The sequence below is a fragment of the Colletotrichum paranaense genome (assembly GCF_030867605.1).
Source record: "Colletotrichum paranaense strain IMI 384185 chromosome Unknown Scaffold_12.1, whole genome shotgun sequence".
NCBI lineage: Eukaryota > Fungi > Ascomycota > Sordariomycetes > Glomerellales > Glomerellaceae > Colletotrichum > Colletotrichum paranaense.
The window spans coordinates 1,550,572-1,568,498 of record NW_026848970.1 but is presented as its reverse complement, the minus strand read 5'-3'; the positions used below and the strand labels follow the sequence as shown (position 1 = coordinate 1,568,498).

Sequence of the window (17,927 nt, the reverse complement as noted above, 5' to 3'; positions counted from 1 at the left end):
ACTCCCGAGTATGGCAAGAATTCAGATTCCGTCTTTCTAGTATTTACAGAATACTTCTGCGTTTTAAATTGTTTAACTTGGCTGGGCTCGTCGTGGTTGACCTGGTTTCTCACTACATTTACACATGCAGCTATGAGATATGTCGAAGTCTTTGTCTGTTTGCTGGATACCTACATCTAGTGGCCAGATCTACAATTCTGCACACTATCCAGGTCAAAGCTTTTCTGCCGCTACGCCAGGGAAGTTTGTGAGTCGATAGCAGTCGATGATAGGGCGCCCCTCAAACATGGTCATTACCCCGAGTGCTACCACAGCGTTCATCCAGTCGTAAGGGCTTCCCCCTGGTGCTTCAAACCTAATGTGCGTGAAATACTCAACGTCATCCTGACTGATTGAAGATCGAGGCGATTTGTCTGTTCGACCAGGGCCAGTGCGGAAAACACCCTGGGCGTTGACGAGGATGAAGACACCATCATCAGTCTGGAGAGTATACATGGCATGCAACCTTGAGAACGCCTAGAGAGCGGTAAGCCGTATGAACTTCCCTTCATGGGTGACTTGTTTACACCGTGCTAACCTTGTCAGGCCTAATGCGCTCGGCCCAATCTGCACCACTTCTCTCCACAATCTTGCCTGTGATCCTAGGGCCTTTGACTGACCCGCTCAAGATAGGCAGAACAAGACGAGTGACGCCCGTGTTATCAACGTTTGCAATTTCGGACACGTTGGGGTCCATATCGCAGACGATACGATAGATGAAGTCCAGATGTGGCATGCGCATGGGTGGCACAGCGACTCCACTTGGCGAGAAGGCGTTTCCGGGGGAGGGGGCATGATCGGAGCTTCTCGCGGGTGCCATGACTAGGATGTAAGTTGAGCGCGGGTCGACCTGCCGAATGTATCCTGGATCGAAGTAAGTAGATGGAGAGTCGAACTGTGAATGGCTTTTGGTATTGGCACGACGTGCTGGGACATGTGCCGAATGCTCGAGGCGGAGTTTTAAATAGTTCTTCACAATCAATGTATTCGCAGGCTGATAAGAGGGGGTTTGTTACGCAATTGTTGCAGAGTCGAAAGAGCTGTCACCCATCCATCTCCCGAGCGCAGATGCCGACTCCTCAGAATTATAAGCCTAAGTACGCATCAGTCTTTCGACTCCCGGCAGCCGACGGCATCGGCAACTCTGCCAGCCAAGATCTGGCGGCATCTCCTTCCCTATTGGGCCATTGGACGCGCCAACAAGCCGCCCGGGATGCGTGCCATCGTCCGCAATTCCGGCGACGTTTCTAGCATCAAGGTGCATTGGGGTTGAAAAGAAGACAACACAGTCCAGTTTCCTCCTCTGTCTCTTGCCCTCGGTCTACTCGACTATCGCATTCAAATCAAAACAATAGCGCATGCAACCTATGAAACCTCTTTCTTCCACGATACCTTCTGAACCTATAAGGCGTAGTATCAATGCCCGCGGCAATGGAATGGGAAGCGATTGCTTCTCGTCATCGGTTGGAGCAACAGCGGAACATACCTCAGGAATGGAGAATCTCTAATGATCAGCTAGCCAAGCTTCGAGGCAAAGGAACTGCCGAAGAAGGTCGACTAATAGCCCAAGATGTTGCTCGGAAATCAGCGTTATTGACGGGAAAGGAACTCGACATCACAGAGTGCTACAACGCGCGAGAGTTGCTCGACAAGATTCATCACAAGAAACTCACATCGGAAGAAGTGGCAGTGGCGTTTTGCAAGCGCGCTGCTCTCGCTCAACAGCTTGTAAGGACATTTCCATCCCGCTCCGTCACCGTAGGTTGTGGCCGAGCTCCCGAACGCCGAATCACATGTACTGACATCTTCTAGACTTCTTGCTTAACTGAAATATTCTTCGATGAAGGAATCAAGAGGGCTCGAGAACTTGATCAGCACCTAGAGCGTACTGGAGAGCTCGTAGGGCCACTGCACGGCCTACCAATTAGCCTCAAGGTATCCCCATCCGGAAAACTTGTCCGCCTGTTTGGCCTGTAGAACTGATGAATTTAGGATTCTTTCGTCGTTAGAGGTCATTACGCTACTGTCGGTTATGTCGAGTTTTTGAAAAGGCCACTGCCTACTTCTAACTCGGCGATGGTCGATCTCCTAGTGGACGCTGGAGCCGTCCTATTCTGTAAAACGAACGTTCCGCAGACCATGATGGTTCGTGACCTGCTGATCTGCATCGATCAAAAGTTTTGGTCGAGTGTATATTGACGAGAGTTAAATAGACTGCCGACTCGGAGAACAACATTTTCGGTCGAACTTTGAATCCGCACAAGACGATTCTTACCGCCGGCGGTTCAACCGGTGGTGAGGGAGCTCTTGTAGCATTCAGGGGCTCAGTATTAGGCGTTGGCTCCGATATTGCAGGATCAATCCGGATCCCCTCACTTTGTTGCGGCATTTATGGCTTCAAGCCCACAGCGGATCGAACGCCGTTTGGAGGGCAAGCTAACTATCCCTTCCGCAAACTCCAGCTTCCTGGAGTCACCCCTGTCGCTGGGCCGATGGCAAATTCAGTTGATGATCTCAGTTTGTTCATGGAAACAGTGATCGGTCGTCGGCCTTGGCATTATGACGCATCTGCAGTCAACGCCCCCTGGAGAAGCTCCTATGGAAGCAACAAGACCCTGACCATCGGTATCCTTCCCGAAGATCCGGAATATCCCTTGCAGCCGCCTGTTCGACGAGCGCTTCTAGACGCAGTCTCAAAATTGACTGGCGCAGGGCACAGCATCGTCAAATTACCAGCAAACCCCGCTTGCAGTGCCAGTGTTGGTGGAAAGCTGGGATTCCATTACTTCGGGCTAGGATCTTCCGGTCTGGATGCCCTGGCGAGTGAGATTGGTGAACCACTGGTACATTCAGTGAAACGAGGCGTTCATCCTTTCACAACTTCAAAGCCTCTTATTTCAACGGAGCTGGACACAGTACACCAACTGGATGAGTTCCTTGGCTTACAGGCTTCTTATGCCAACAGCTGGAAGAACATTTGGATCGAGTATCACCTCGATGTTGTCGTCGGCCCCGGAGCAATCAGCACCGCGGTCCCCCACGATACCTATGGCATCCCTGTCTACACCTTGATGTGGAATGTATTAGACGTAAGCCAGTGCAATCACCTCTCTGCAGCCAACAATTCAACTAACTGTGGGGGGGCAGTATCCAGCAGGGATAATACCATATGGGGTATCCTCCAAGACGAGAGATCCCAACTACCAGAAAGCGGCCTCAAATTTTGAAGCGGACTGTAAGTACTGTGCGTTCTAATTCTGCTGTTCTTCTCGTGCCTGGTGCTAAACCGAACACAGATGATCCAGAAGCAACCGACGGCGCCCCGTGTTCGCTTCAAGTCATTGCTCCTCGATTTTATGATGAAGAGTGTTTAAACGCCATGAGAATCATTGACAGAGACATACAAGCATGAAAGTGAGCGATGAATGCGCGGGATACTTGTATTGTTTCTGTAGAGACACGAAATATCAAATTCTTTCTCAAGTGCTTTTTGATGATCCAAGAGTTTCCTCGGCGGCAGTGTCACCACCACCACCGCAGCCAATAGCATGGCGCTGACGGAATTTTTCTAGCCATTCGGGATTGTCTGCAACAGTCTGATTCCATTCGTCGTCGCAGTCGTAAGTCACACGCCTCGACTCTTGTCTAAGCATTTCGTCTCTGATGTCGAACCCTTGAGAGAGGTGCTCCTTTACAAAATGCCTCAAATGTTGCTCCAGGATCTCTGTGAAAGCTTTTGACGTTGCTGCCCTGGATCTGAGGATTGATTTTGACAGTCAAGACGTCGCAGTATCTATTGCAGCGGTCTTCTTTCCATTTTCTTGTTGTGACTCAAGTGTACGAGACGATAGCTGAGCAAAATGGTCTCTGGTGCTCTGATTCGTGACTGAAAATGGGACAACACTCAGCGACTCTGAACCTATGAGGTAGGGAGGCAGGGCATGCGCGACCTGCTGCGCAGTTGTTGGACTGAATCCGTGTTCTCCCTTCCAGTCTTTCATCATTGCACCATGGCGAAAGTGGTTGGCGAGATGGTCAACGCGTTTGTTCCAGGTCATGAATTCCACGTCACAGAACCCGCATCGAGAAGAGATCCGCACAGCTTCAGCCTTCCATCCATCGAATCGAGGCATTATGTCTAGTTTGTGCATAATGCGGAGGTGTTGAACAAGATGGTCTTTCCTTCCAAATGATCGTGCTTCTATCGGTCGGTCGTAGCATGCTTTATGGTTGTGACCATCAAGATGTTCTTCTGACGGGTCTACCTTGCTGCAGTACGCACAATGAGGTCTGCCAGTCACTGTAGACATGACCGAACCTCCCCGCGGTGCGCAAATCCACGACTCCAGGTTAAGGTGCCTCGATTTCTCGTGCCGAGCCCAATCATACTTAGTCTTGAAGCTATCGCAGCAGAATGTGCATTTGAAGGGGCGATCGTCTTTCTTGGAAGCGGCGGCTGCGCGTTTCTTAAACACTCTTCCCCGCCTGGTGCGATCAAGTAAACTTGATTCGTTCCGTCGACCTCTTGACGTGTCTGATGCTGCTGACCACACTGAGTTTGCCGACTGTATAGATGAACTGCTCTCGCCACTGCCCAAGCTGGCTTTGGATTCAGTGCGGGCATAATCAGTAACATTCGGTGTTCGACTGACGTCGAGGCGAGCAGTACTATTCTCCAGCGCGTCATGTATGGCAGTGATGGAGGCTGGTTCATCTTGCGGGGGAGACTTCCTCCACCGCTGCATAGGACTCAATTCCCCAACGCTTGTAGATACAGGAATTGGTACTGGATTGGCCTGCTTCTCGGAATGCACAAATCGATAACGACTCCGTCTTCTTGGGGGGCCTTTATTGGTGTTGAACACAGTTTGGCCAACAAGCTCATCATTGGAGGGGATCGGCCAGTTAATGTGGTTTGACGTCGTAGCCGGAGACTGCAGAGATCACGAAATATCGCCAAGCGCATAATTCGGATCCACCGCCTCACTGCTTCCATCACATATTCAGGATATCGGTGTCTCTTGGGGATCGCTATCAGCCGTGGAAAACATCGAAGGCCAAATCTGGCCAGAGGTGCCAGTCGGGAGGTTATCATCCAGCGGAGCGCATCCGGAGTCCAGATCCGACCCTGCAGTCAGAAAGAGCGGCCCGAAAGCTCCGCCTGTCGCGGGTTGACTTCTTGCGAGTCTGTCCAGCGCATTGGGCTGAGGGTGATTCACGGTTACTTGCTCTGTGGCAGCATTCATAGCTTGTGCGAATATAAGGCCTCCCTGATATGTCAAAGCGACTTCACCGTCCTGGCCACCGGTGACTTGGGGCATGAGTCTGGGGTGAGTCCCATTGGGCAATGAGCGTGGGGAGTTCGGCATGCTATCGGCATGGCATGACGTGCAAGGGGAGGAAAGATGGCATGCACAGTCATGTCAAAAATTCTCCATTTGCCCTGCTTACCTAAGTGAGAGCCTCTTACGCGTGGAGATTGATAAGCGCAAAATCTATGGACTTCACGCCCTAGGGCGCCAAAAGTTACGGCTGGCACCTATGAAGAGACATGTGACACTCGCAGGTGGACACAGCGTAAACCTTGGCTTGATGTTTGAGTCAAGAGCCCCCTAACGTTCTGCTCAGTTGTTAAGTAACAATACTGGCTAGTAAGATACTGGCCGTTGTGGAAGCCTCTTGATGACAGGTACTGGAATGTGTATCAGGGGCCAAAACCACAGGTGCGGTTTCTTCCAGTACATGTTGCAAGAGTATTGAAACCTTACTCGTTGGAATACCTTCTCGCGATCCTTGAATGTTGATTGCTCGGACCATTAACGCACCCAACGGTAAAGTCACTTTCTGATGTTACCAGCCTCAACAGGTTTATCTTTGGGCGATCTAGGGTCGTCGTGCGACCCTCACATACAAGTCGCTTTGAATAAAGAATGGTACGTCCGAAGAATCCCAACAGTCTGTAGGGTCCAAGAAGGGTAATTCCAACTTCCAGGACATCAACTATGATTGATGAAACCAAGTCCAGTTGGTAATTAAAGCGCTCGCCCTTGTCAAGTTGAACAGGAAAGACTCGAAGAATGGTCTAGTCAGACTCACCTGAACAATAACTTTGTTCAACTCAATTCTGGCGATGGTTTTGCTCAACCACTCATATCGACTTCCCCATTGTAACCTGCTGGCCTAACATCTCAGCCGCCATCTCTCTGCAGGAATAGCAACTCACCAGATTAGGCCAAAGACCTACGTCCTATCCAAGGACCTTCTTGCTTCTCGTAATGGTCCAAAGTGCCCATACGACGTTGGTTTCTGGGGAAACGTGAATCCCACACACACCTCGTCTTGTTCGGAGACCTTGGGCAGCAAAGCTGTCGCGGGCGGCCATAATCTATAGCCTTTCCTAATGAGTGCCTAGAGATACCAAGGCTTTCTTGCCTCAATTATCAGGAGCGGGCGATGATGATGCCTGTGTCTATTTCGGCCTGCAAGTGAGCGTATACTACTTTATGTGAGGAAACATGATCAAGAACAGCATCGTAGAAGATCCTGCTGGTCTAGTGCTTCTCCTTCCGCGGCTTCCTTCTCGGAGCCATGAGCAACAAATAAGCCTATCATGTCGCGTTCTACGATGGGTTGCTCGTCATATCGTCCCTGTATGGTGTTGTGAATCATTTATCATGACGGTCCCAGTTCCAATTATGTTCTTAGCATCTGGCATGAACAGTTTGAGCATTGAAGAATGTAATAGTTCGACAAGCAAAGGCATTAGCGCCGTGGCTAGAAGTCCGGGAACTGTTTTGTCCGTTGTCTCGTTCAATACTTTTTGTCTGGTCCACACGAAGTGCGCGGGGTTTGGCGGGGTGACGAGCATGTCCCGTCCAGGCAGCCACCGGACTTCTAATGAATGCGACCGAACAATTATGAGTCTCTAGCGCTTTTCTGATGGGTTTCCACCAGTCTGGACCAGCTTGGGGCTTTCCAATGAAATGAATGTCGGATGGTGGATAAAAACGATGGCACCAACACTGATGTGCATTCACCGCCCTCAAATCTCGTGAGTCCTCTGGAACCGTTGTCCTTCCCATTCTCCTCTTGAAGCTCTCTCCTCACTTCGATACTCTCCTATCTGGTCTAATTTTCTGACCAGGCAGCTAATTGATAACTCGCCCAGACTCGCCTTGATGTACTAGGTGGAAGGTCCTAGCATCACGCCCCGACGACAACTGCAGAAATAACGTACACGTCTGCATGCCTCACAAATCCACACAGCACTGAGCCCATGACCTTTGGCAAAAGCATCAGATGGAATAGCTTGGAGATCATGTACCACCACAAACAATGGAACACTACTGTTTTGGGGAGATTTCATGATCCTCGCTTTCCAATAAATAAGTAAGGGTTTCCTGCATTTTATCCTCGGTTAACCATACTTCAACTTACGGCAATAGTAGGATGCTTCGCCTTGGACAAAGAATCCTGTCAAATGAAATCTTTGAGGATAGCATTTTCAACGCAGATCGCTCCTCTTAAACTTGGTTCGTCTGATTAATAGAAATATCATAGGCTTAAAAGAGCCAAGATTTTGATCTCGTGGACGAAACATTAACCCCATGTCCTCGAACAAGCTGAGTCACACTCGAAAGGGAAAAATACTTACCTTTGTACTTTTGTCAATATCTTCACACACTGAGGCCTTAGATAACTGATTCCTGGGTTTGGAGGGCTTGACCGTATATGCAGGTAATAGTTTGATTCGTTTCCTTTATCAAGTCACACCTATGTCCAATGGTGCTTTCCCTTGCATCCGCTCTCTCTGTGTGAGATCCGCACCCAAGCTTCTGCATTTAGAACATTTGAACTGGCGCCGAATTGCATACAATGTGTTACGGACTGTTCAGCCGAGCCATTCGACCTGACTCTGGGACTCGAAATGTAGGCGAGTGGGGGGTCAGAATACAACACAACTTTCCAGTTCATCCCGCAACCCCCAACGAAGTAATCAGACTATTGGCTTTCCTCCCTAGAAACCCATGGCACTGTTGAACATGGTCGCAGCAGAAGCATCTTTGACGCCTGCCGCAGAGACCTGAGCCTTAGCCTGCTGACACTGGTCTTTTGCAGCCTGAGTCGCCTCACATACGTTGGTGAGCTGATCGCAAATTCGGTTCGTGATAATGTTTGGATTCAGCGCGTCTTGTTGATCCTTGGCTACGAGAGGGTCAGTTGGTAAGAAGGTGCCTTGATCCGGCTTGCGCCCAGTGCGGCCCAGTTGAAAATCCATTGTTGGCGTGCATTTGCCGAAATCAATACCGTCAGCCTGTCGCCGAATGGTGGCAGCCGATGCGCTGGATGCGCCGAATAGTACAAAAAGAGCCTTGGTGGGTCGCATGTTGCAGGTCGTTAGACAATTATTGACACTTCTTCCCGAAATTTCAACGAGTTGGAGCGATGGTGGAAATGTAGAAATGGTTCAGCTTCTTGAGAAAAAAGATAGTCCCTGGAGTTGCTGCGCGGAGCGGATGATGTTGAAACGGGGTTCACAGAACCTTGAGAACAAACTGAGTTCAACTCAATGATGAGAATAAAGATATTAGGGTAATTAGAACCACATCACTCTGGCAGTATTCGACGAATCAATCTCTTTTGTAATATGTAGTCATATCGTGACTCATTAATTGGAAGACGATGGAAGCTCAGTCTACCTTATTCTGAGGCAAATGGCGATCAACATAGTGCCTCCGGCTCTTCGGATGGTTTAAAATCAGACGGGAGTGTTTGAGGTTGGACCTTGAAGAACCAAGCATATGGCACATCAATCACAAGATCATCAACATGATTGGACTATAAGATCGACATACCTTGCAAGTTATTGGGGTTTCCCTGCAAGAATCGGACGGCATGTCATGAGATGATGCACAGGAGACATTTTAGGCACAAAATGAGAACAATGACGAAACCGCATCCCCGTCACCGACGTCGCAGCCAACTGGAACCCTTATCGTGTTCACTCCTCATCGTGAATGGCAATCGAGAATTGCCAGGAATCGCGAGAACAGGAAAACTGCCCTTGACACAACGACCGAGCGTCGATTGCGACAGTAATTGAACTTTACAAGTCGCCGAATTTTGTGTGAGCCGAGAAAGAAGAGTCGATCAAGCGCTATCAACCGAAGGCACTTCGAAGCTTATGCCTTGTTCGTAACTCTGCTCCTCTCCTTTCGTGCCTGATGCCAGGACTTGACTCAGCTCAGTCGGAAACACTCGCAGCCACCTCGAAACCAACCGCGTTTAGGACCTGTTTGCCGCTCTGCACGCAACAACGGGAGAAGTCTCTGTTAGGTCGAAGTTATCGTCACCTAATCGGTTCAGGCCCTCTGCAGATTCTTGATTGGGCCGTAGCATACCCTTATTGACTAATTTTGTCAGCCGACGCTGCGCAGTAGTCAGTATCAACAGAATGAGGATATCTATATAGGCTTGTAGCAAGCGTGGACTGGGATGCACGGTTGAGGTTGGACACTACTCATTGTGACTAGCTTTGAGTAGACCATCACCGATTGCACTGATTCCATCGACCCTTGCACATGGAAAACCTCACGGGTGCAGTTGTTCCCATCTAGTGTCCGGTGCGTCCGTGGCTTTGCAATCTGGCTATTGTATCGACAGCGCGGATGGCTGAATTCCTTGCAGCAGCTTACTTAAGCAGGCAATCAGGAGAAAATGCCGGAGTCTCTAACGTCTTTAAGAAGATTCAGAAGACTCAGGTCATGCATTGATGGCATTGTCTTGCTCCGATGAAAGTGATCAATTTCCTTCGTTTACTCTTAAAAGGTCGAGACGGGGTGCTGGAGATAATACACGGGAAATGTATCCGTATTCCATTGAGGTTTTCCCGGGTCTCGACCCATGCATCTCGTATCCTTTCAAGAATCCCCGCCTCTAAGCCCGGGGAGTTTCCGTTTACGTGCAATTGTGATTGGTACAGAGGCAATGATTCCCGCCCTCAAAAGGGGAAACCCCTTGACTTTCGAGTTTGATCATTATTACGGAGTACACTAGTGTAGATTAAATGCAGTCGATGTGGGGCATTCGGATTCCGGATTCAATGGAGAAGCCTAACTTTAACGAGAGCTGATGCGTGGAAGTCTGGTCGGGAAAATGTCAAGCATTATGCTTAATTGTAAGACCACACGTGGATTTCCAACTACCTAATGGACGTCGGACGGAATAGAGTTCATGAGGCTGATTGACTACTACTACTGCTGCATGGCTGCAGAGCATCAAGATCGTTCAATCTGTTTTTCCAACCCAGCTAAGATGCCGATGGTGCTGGGAATTCCGAGAGTTACGCACAAAGTCATCCCTATCAAGTACAAAGACGATTATCAGCATCAATTCGTGCGTCGGAACCTATATCGCAGAGGCCATCCACTTTTCCAAAATCTTACAAATACATTGCAACGTTTCCGATGGATATTACTACCACAACTGGGCATAGAGAGCGAAATAATGTACATGTACGAATGGGCGTTGATAGTAAGTCTTGGTCTGCTTGGGCCAAGCTGATCGTGCAATGAAGAGGAAACCATGTTGACGCCAAGAGCCTGGAATCGCTCGACCGCCGAGTTCCATCCAAATTCGGCCATGGAGCTGCCAAGATGGGACTCCATGCCGGCATGCTTGGTTTATGTAACGTGACTAAAAAGCAATGACCAGGGAACTACCAGGTTTGTGGATGTCAGTCCCGCAAATTCTAATCATCTGTTTCACCATTACTCGTTTTCGATGGGGTTGAAACTGCTCTCCGCCCCTTCTGAGTCGTCTATGGACTGCTTTTCTGCCCTTCTCCCCTCTAATTGGAGTCCAGACAGCTGAGTCCTGGCAGTCGTCTGTTTTCTTGGTCGGATGATCGACCCGAAAACACAGAACATCCTCTGTGCCCGTTAGTGTAAACATCGGATCTTGGGGACAGTTTGGACGACCCCAAGATCCGCGGGTAAATGTAACACAAAACCGTCCACGAGCTAGTCTTGAGCCCTTCAAATTATGCCAACAACACCTCACGGCAGATACCTCAGCCTTTTATGGATACTGAACGTCCCCTTGGCACCTCATGCATGTTTGCCCTTCCCCGGATTTCTCAAGTCTTGTGTGCTCTATTCAGAACCCGCATGTCACACCAGAATTGCTCACTCAGGCTTGGCGCTATTTATCTCCGGCCAGCCATTCGAGAAAGGAAGGACTTCCAGTAAGCCCCTCTTTACACCGTAGGATTTGTTCCCCAACTTGGACACCCAACGCCACCCTTGAAGCGGTCCTTAATCTTCCATCGTCACTCAGTCCCCGCTGACTTATTCTCCCGCCAATGAATTTAGGCGAAAAACCGCATTTGATTCTGAGTACGGAGGCCTTAATGCTCCGAGGACACAAAGAAAAGCAAATGGGAACGTTGAAAGTCTTGGCCATGCCCGCCAACACGGCAGATACACGAATTAGCAATCAATTCGACATTCTCAGTAAATAGGTGGAGTCTTGGAATTCTCGGTTGGATTGATACGATGATGACTTACTAACGGAGTTCGGTGTTGATGTTTGTGTATATCTTCGGATGCTTCCCGTCTAAACTTTCCTCCTATGTCCATCCATTTTCAGCTTCACAAGGTCCTTGGTACCAACTTCATTGTCTTGTCATTCGTTCTTGATCCAAATTCGCTTCTTTCTCTTAGTACATTGTCAACTTTCTCTCTTTCTCATCCATCGCCATGCGCTTCTCTACCACATCTACCGCCGTTGTGGCGCTTGCGGCCTCTTCCCAAGCTATGAATATCACAACTACTTCCGACCTTGACGGATCTGTGTGGCAGGCCCTCGCTCCCGTTCAGGCCCGAACTTTTGAGGATATGCCCCGTAACCGTCCTATCAAGAGACAATCCGGCTGGAGCCCTCCCTCCAACATCGTCACTCCCCTCAAAGAGGTCTGGGATCACTGCAAGAGCACCTACTCTAATTTCTTCGGCTTCAAGAACTACGGTTGGGACCAAGTCATCGCCACCAAGGGCACCATCAACGTTTGTGTCCGCTGGGAATCGAGTGCTTCTGTCACAGAGGCTCAGCGCACTCAAGTCGCCAAGGCCCTCAACACTGCCCACCAAGGCTGGTACAAGTGGCTTTATGGCTATGATAACTTCCCCTACACCGACATTAAGGTCAACGTTGTCGGTTGGGCCGTTCGTGACAAAGGCCTTCTTCAGGGTTCTACATCTGGCATCCAGGTCTACACTGACAAGGACGCCGAAGGGATCCCCCAGTGCGCTGAGTCTTGCGGTCGTTTCTTCAACCAGAACGGCGACTACAGCAAGTGCGCGGCTGGTGCTGACCGGCACTACGACCAGTCTCTCTGGCTCACCGATGGCATGAACGGTGGTGCTGGCGGCGACTGGGGTCAGCGTATTGGTCGCGAGTACTTCATGGGCGCCCTTGACTCTGCCAGTGCCCACATCCTCCAGCACGAAATTGGACACACCTATGGCCTTGATGACTGTGAGTTTGATTATTTGCCATGACTTTCCTTGCAAGTACTTTGCTGACAAACCTCTTTTTCCAGTCTACGGTACGTGATGACACATACAACTCAGCTTGCCGACATGAGACCATAACATACACACGATCGTCCGTGTCAATGCTGACCCTAATATAGACTGGACCCCGACGGGTGTCACCAGCTTCATTATGCTCGCTGGATCTGCCGCTCAGATCACCGACTTCGACGGATGGATGCTCCGCAACTGGTGGTACGAGCTCTCCCGCGAACGTGGATGGCAGTCCGGCACCTCGAGCTCTGGTTCCTCCGGCTCTGCTGCCCCCGCGAGCACTGCGTCCGCCAAGCCCACCGCCAAGGCACCGAGCTCTGCTCCCGCTGCCGCTGCCGCCACCACTGCCGCCGCCGTCCCGACTCAACCAGCTAACTCTGGAGCAACCGTTGGCGCTTGGGCTCAGTGCGGTGGTTCTGGTTACACGGGCGCAACAGCGTGCGTTTCCGGCTTCCAGTGTGTCAAGACCAACGAGTGGTATTCCCAGTGCCTTTCTGCATGAATCTGATACATACATCTTTGGCGTGTTCGAACTGCATGCCCACCCTACATCAAAGGTCCCATAGCTCCTTGTTGGCTAAATGCTTGGACACATGCAGTTAACCTTTTCAAATTCCCAAGAGGACTTCTTGTCTATAGGCATTTTTCGACCCCTGAGGTCCCATTTTCTTCTGTACATACATGTATATAATCAACACCATCTCACTGTCTTACTGAGCCCATGTGTCTTTCTTCTCACACTTCCACGTGATACTTCAACCATGACTACTTATATGGAACCACTATCAAATCTCCAGGTCAGGCTGGGTCTCAGCCCGGTCACTGTATGGGAATCAAGCATTGCGGTAGTTTTTACCGATGATCCAACGAGTGCGAGCAAACAATACCCCCGGCCAAAGCAGCCGCTTGCTGGTCTTTAGCGCTACTCTTGAGGTTGACGTCTGATGCTTGAAGTTGAAGGCGATTCTGCGATTGTATCCTCGGCAACATCTACACAGATATGAAACCACTGTTAGATGCTCTGACGATATGCAAGGTAGCCGGACGAGACGTGCTGTTTGCTTGCGGGAATAGTAGCTCAAATTACGTCAAGGTAAGGTATTGGAGATAATTAGGATGCAACTCAGATAACTTATAAGGCATGTAAGAACGCGCACATAGCTGCTGTTCCGCTCAGTATCACTCTGCTATGTGTGAGATGAGGTTGATGTCCAGGATTATGACTAACAATATCATACTCGGTGTACAAACACGGAATTGTAATTGCCAGCCAGCAATTAGGCCTTATTTACTACAATACTATTATCCCAGACAAAGCGCAAGGGATCTCGCCCGGGCTGACCTTGACCGGCCCATGAAGTTTACAATACCCAAAGTTTACTGGAGCAAGCCGAAGACAATCAGATCTCCACAGTCAAAGATCGATATCGAATTTATGAAACAGTCACGGAGAGTTTGCTGTCTTGTGGACCGCAATACCCGTGCATCCCTTCAACAGACTTTAAATCCACACGACGCGGCACTTCACGACAGCTGGCGTAGGTCGGCATGGAGCCCGAGGCGTTCTCGTAGCAGGATCGTTGTAGTGTGGTTCCGATGTAAGTCTCCTGTCGAGTGCCGAATCCGAATGGCGTCAGTACATTGCTAGTTGGGGCGGTAACGAATCACCTAACATTTTGCGTTGTTTCGTATTAATACGGTATCGTTTTTCGCCTGCACTCAATTGGAATTCAAAGAGGGATCAGCGTTGGTATAAAATGGAAGACTATGTAATGACGGCATTCAGCACTCGACGGGACGTTGCTAAGCAAGAACGCTTGAAGTAAACGAATATCTCAGCGGAGGTCACAAATCTCTTGGCTTAAGAAGCTCATGCGCCTGGACTCTGGATGCGGCTCAAGACGGTGTTAATGGCACGTCGTGTGGTATCCTCCTTGACTCGGAACAGGCTCCATCGCGGCCTCGGCCCACTTGAGAAACTTCCGACCGGTGACTCGCGACTGAAGCCAGAAGCACCAAGCTGGATTGATGGAAGCGTGGAGCATTCCTACTTGCATTTGGAACCATAAACAGCGGAGGCCGAGAAGGTGAGGCTCAAATGCCAGTCGCAAAGCCGTTCTTGCTGCCTACGGCCGGCGCCGATGCCCGCTGGAGACCGGCGGATTTATGCCTGTCGTCCTTGGTACGCAAAATTTTTTGCTCGATGCGGATCCAATTAGGCTTGGGATGGCGGATACTACTTCGGCCTGACTCACGGAGATCAGCCGGATTTAGACGGCGGCGGGGCGAAATGCTAGAACATGGGAAAACTTTTGGGAGGATCGCATTATTAAAGAGAACGGATTGCGCAAGACAGTCTTCGATCACGCCTTTGCCAGTCGGGCAACAGTGGTATATGAGGACTCCTTGACACCTTGTTTTCTCATCTCAGTTCATAGTTGGTTGATATTACGAGTGAAATTATCCAGCTCGCTTGCTGGCAGGTGCACTGGGTATTACTAACTACTGTGTATATTCTTCTCTCATCAACCGACGCTGTACAAGCACACTTCTTCCTCAACATCGTACATCTTTTAGTCATATTTTCTCGTTTCAACAATGTCCATTCGAACGGAGACATCTATCCAGTTCGGATTCTCGAGACCAATTAGTGACCTAAGCACTAGCAGCGAGGTTCGTTACTTGGTGGGTAACAACAAGGCCTGCAACAGCGGCCGACGTCAGAGTCGACATGACGCCAGAAATGAGCGCAGAAATCGCCATGGCACTGACATCGCCACCACGGCTGGGGGCTAGCTGGCCAAGGATACCGATCTGAATACCAAGGGATCCAATGTTACCGAAACCGCAAAGAGCGTAGGTCGCAATGAGCTGGGAACGGGGAGAGAGATCGAGGTACTCGGGCGTCTTCATTTCGGTGAAGGCAACGTACTCGTTCTATTCATATACCAGTCAGTACCTGAAGTCAAGTGGTCAAGCGATATCCAGATGAGGAGTTGCACTTACAGCAATAACCTTAAGGGCGATCAAGCGGGCAACCTTGAGAAGGTCGCCGTTACGGGGAACACCCAGGAGGAACGCAACCGGGTAGAAGATGTAACCGGTAATCAGGTTGAGAGTCAGAGGAGGGTCGTTGATGTTGATGTAGCCACCCCACCAGGTCAGCAGACCATCAACGAGACCGATGAAGGCCAAGATGCAAAGAATCGATGCAACAATGGTACCGGCAATCTTGATACCTAGCCAAGCACCGTTTGCAAAAGCATGGATAGCGTTCTTGGCCTCATGCTCATCGTCGTCAGGGATGACGACCTTTCCAGCAGTCAAAGTCTCCTCCTTCTCGGGGTAGCGAAGCTTGGAAATGGCAATAGAGGCGGGGATGGACATGACGCAGGATGACACCATGGCCTGGGCATTGAGACCCAAGTTGATATAGGCGACGAGAGTGGAACCAGAAATGGTTGCGAAGCCGCAAGTCATGATCTGGTGGATTTCGGCCTTGGTCATGTGAGGGACGAAAGGACGAACCAACATGGCAGACTCGCCCTGGCCGATGAAGGGGGTGGCAGCAGCGACGACAGCCTCGGCACCAGACACGCGAAGGGCCCAGAAGACGAAGGTTGCGAACTTGCCGATGAACCACTGGAGGAAGCCGATGAAGTACAGGACCTGGACGATGGCGACGAAGAAGATGATGGGAGGAATGACGCCAGTGATGAACCAGTGAAGATCAAGCACACTCTCAGCAGTGAGGAAGGCCGTTCCCTGGTTGGCGAAGCCAAGCAAGTCACCAGCTCGATCCGCAATAAACTTGAAAATGTCGTAACCGACGCCGGTGCGAAGGACAAAAAGCGCAATAATGTACTGCGAAAGCATACCGCCAATAACGGGACGCCAGTTGATACGCTTGCGATCGTTCGAAGTTGCCCAGAAGCAGGCCAGGATGACGATGAGACCGAAGATGGAAACGGCACGGTTCTCACGGTTGTTGTCGGCCGACTCCTCCGAGACGAAAGAGCCAACGAGCATGACAGCGAGTGTCACGGCAGCGCCAGCGATAGTGCGGAACTTGGCAGGAATGGCGTTGTAGATGACGAGAGCAGTGTGTTGCCACACAAACTTGATCGGCCGGGAGACGTAGGAGCTCGGGACGTAGAAGAAGAACAGGCGGAGGGAGATGCAGAGCCAGACAAGGAACGGAATGACCCAGTTCTTGTCATTGCGGTGCTCAATGAGCGAGGCAATCCACCAGCCGGTGAAGAAGCAGAAGAGGAGGATGTGGAAAACCCACTTGTACTTGCGGTAGAGGGTTTTGAACTTGGAGGGCTTATTCTCCTCCTCCTCGTTGGAGGCCACGACGCCAGTCTTCTCGCCATCGTAATCAGGGGGTCCGCTGAGCTTGTCGCCCTTCTCAATGTCGTGGGGCTCGACAGAGTGCTGGTGTAGATGGCTCTGGTGCGGAACAGTTGTCTCTCCGGTCCTGGTGTAGGTTACATTGTCGTCGTGACCCTTGGCATCGACACGAGCGCTGTGGTGCAGATGTTGATGCTGGTGCTGGTTGTGAATTTCCAGCGCCGGGTCCGAGTTGCGACGGGGGGGCGTGCTCCCAGCCGTGGTGGTGGTCTGGTTGACCTCGGTGACCTGGGAAGACATGGCTGGAGAATATGCTTCTTGGAAGCGCACCGATAAAGAGGAGTATAGATGGGAAAAAGGTAGGGCTGAAAGAGGCGTTGAGCGGTTTGACAACCAGTTCTTTCAGTGGTCTGCCGTAACGAGGAGACCGTGGGCCACGCAGTTGAAGGCGCCCTGGCGTACTTTGGGGAAGTTGACGGCGAGAGACTCGGGAAGCAGCTGCACGAGACAAGACCCTTACAATAGATGAGTCTCGAGGGGAAGCTCTCTTTAAAAAGCCCCAGTGCGACGATCAAGAAATCCGAAAGTAGTGCCGAGGCTAGGCTAGGTAAGTAAAGCAATGCCTACGACTCGTCGACCTTATCAGCAACCAGGTCAGGATGGAGTTCGCCGCCCTTGTGGTGTGGAGGAGGAAACCCTCATGCGGTTCGGTGCCCATCTCGGTGGATTGACCCGGATTCTGGACGAACGGCTAGCCAACGAGGGGTGCGGGATGGGATGGGCGACAGGGTTCACGGGTGTGGGATTGACGAACAACTGCTGCACCAGAGATACTGGGTGGCCGGGGTGTAGCAAGGGAGTGTGGGAGGGGAGCAGGTCCGAAGGACGCCAACGCGAGAATCAGGGACGAGATTGGAGCAGATTGAAAGAGTAGGTAAGACGATATCT

The 17,927-nt window shown here is 50.6% G+C and overlaps 7 protein-coding genes across 7 annotated transcripts; 2 read left to right on the top strand and 5 right to left on the bottom strand.

Annotated features, from left to right (window-relative positions):
- Nucleotides 1-213: 213 nt before the first annotated feature.
- On the bottom strand, nucleotides 214-859 carry CPAR01_13451 (uncharacterized protein; the record flags this gene model as incomplete). Its single annotated transcript, XM_060497705.1, has 2 exons — nucleotides 214-516; nucleotides 578-859. 2 exons carry the CDS (start codon nucleotides 857-859, stop codon nucleotides 214-216), a joined length of 585 nt encoding a protein of 194 aa, XP_060344098.1.
- Nucleotides 860-1,470: 611 nt separating this feature from the next.
- On the top strand, nucleotides 1,471-3,451 carry CPAR01_13450 (amidase; the record flags this gene model as incomplete). Its single annotated transcript, XM_060497704.1, has 6 exons — nucleotides 1,471-1,797; nucleotides 1,852-1,974; nucleotides 2,032-2,184; nucleotides 2,253-3,128; nucleotides 3,187-3,274; nucleotides 3,336-3,451. The coding sequence occupies 6 exons, from the start codon at nucleotides 1,471-1,473 to the stop codon at nucleotides 3,449-3,451; spliced, it is 1,683 nt and encodes a 560-aa protein (XP_060344097.1).
- A 364-nt stretch (nucleotides 3,452-3,815) lies between these two features.
- Nucleotides 3,816-4,784, bottom strand: CPAR01_13449 (uncharacterized protein; the record flags this gene model as incomplete). Its single annotated transcript, XM_060497703.1, has 1 exon — nucleotides 3,816-4,784. The coding sequence occupies one exon, from the start codon at nucleotides 4,782-4,784 to the stop codon at nucleotides 3,816-3,818; it is 969 nt and encodes a 322-aa protein (XP_060344096.1).
- A 258-nt stretch (nucleotides 4,785-5,042) lies between these two features.
- Nucleotides 5,043-5,408, bottom strand: CPAR01_13448 (uncharacterized protein; the record flags this gene model as incomplete). The annotated part of the gene is made up of 1 exon (XM_060497702.1): nucleotides 5,043-5,408. The coding sequence occupies one exon, from the start codon at nucleotides 5,406-5,408 to the stop codon at nucleotides 5,043-5,045; it is 366 nt and encodes a 121-aa protein (XP_060344095.1).
- A 2,648-nt stretch (nucleotides 5,409-8,056) lies between these two features.
- On the bottom strand, nucleotides 8,057-8,425 carry CPAR01_13447 (uncharacterized protein; the record flags this gene model as incomplete). The annotated part of the gene is made up of 1 exon (XM_060497701.1): nucleotides 8,057-8,425. The coding sequence occupies one exon, from the start codon at nucleotides 8,423-8,425 to the stop codon at nucleotides 8,057-8,059; it is 369 nt and encodes a 122-aa protein (XP_060344094.1).
- Nucleotides 8,426-11,798: 3,373 nt separating this feature from the next.
- Nucleotides 11,799-13,128, top strand: CPAR01_13446 (cellulose-binding family II protein; the record flags this gene model as incomplete). The annotated part of the gene is made up of 3 exons (XM_060497700.1): nucleotides 11,799-12,576; nucleotides 12,641-12,646; nucleotides 12,734-13,128. 3 exons carry the CDS (start codon nucleotides 11,799-11,801, stop codon nucleotides 13,126-13,128), a joined length of 1,179 nt encoding a protein of 392 aa, XP_060344093.1.
- A 2,153-nt stretch (nucleotides 13,129-15,281) lies between these two features.
- Nucleotides 15,282-17,279, bottom strand: CPAR01_13445 (NupC family nucleoside transporter; the record flags this gene model as incomplete). The annotated part of the gene is made up of 2 exons (XM_060497699.1): nucleotides 15,282-15,563; nucleotides 15,633-17,279. The coding sequence occupies 2 exons, from the start codon at nucleotides 17,277-17,279 to the stop codon at nucleotides 15,282-15,284; spliced, it is 1,929 nt and encodes a 642-aa protein (XP_060344092.1).
- Between the last annotated feature and the right edge of the window lie 648 nt (nucleotides 17,280-17,927).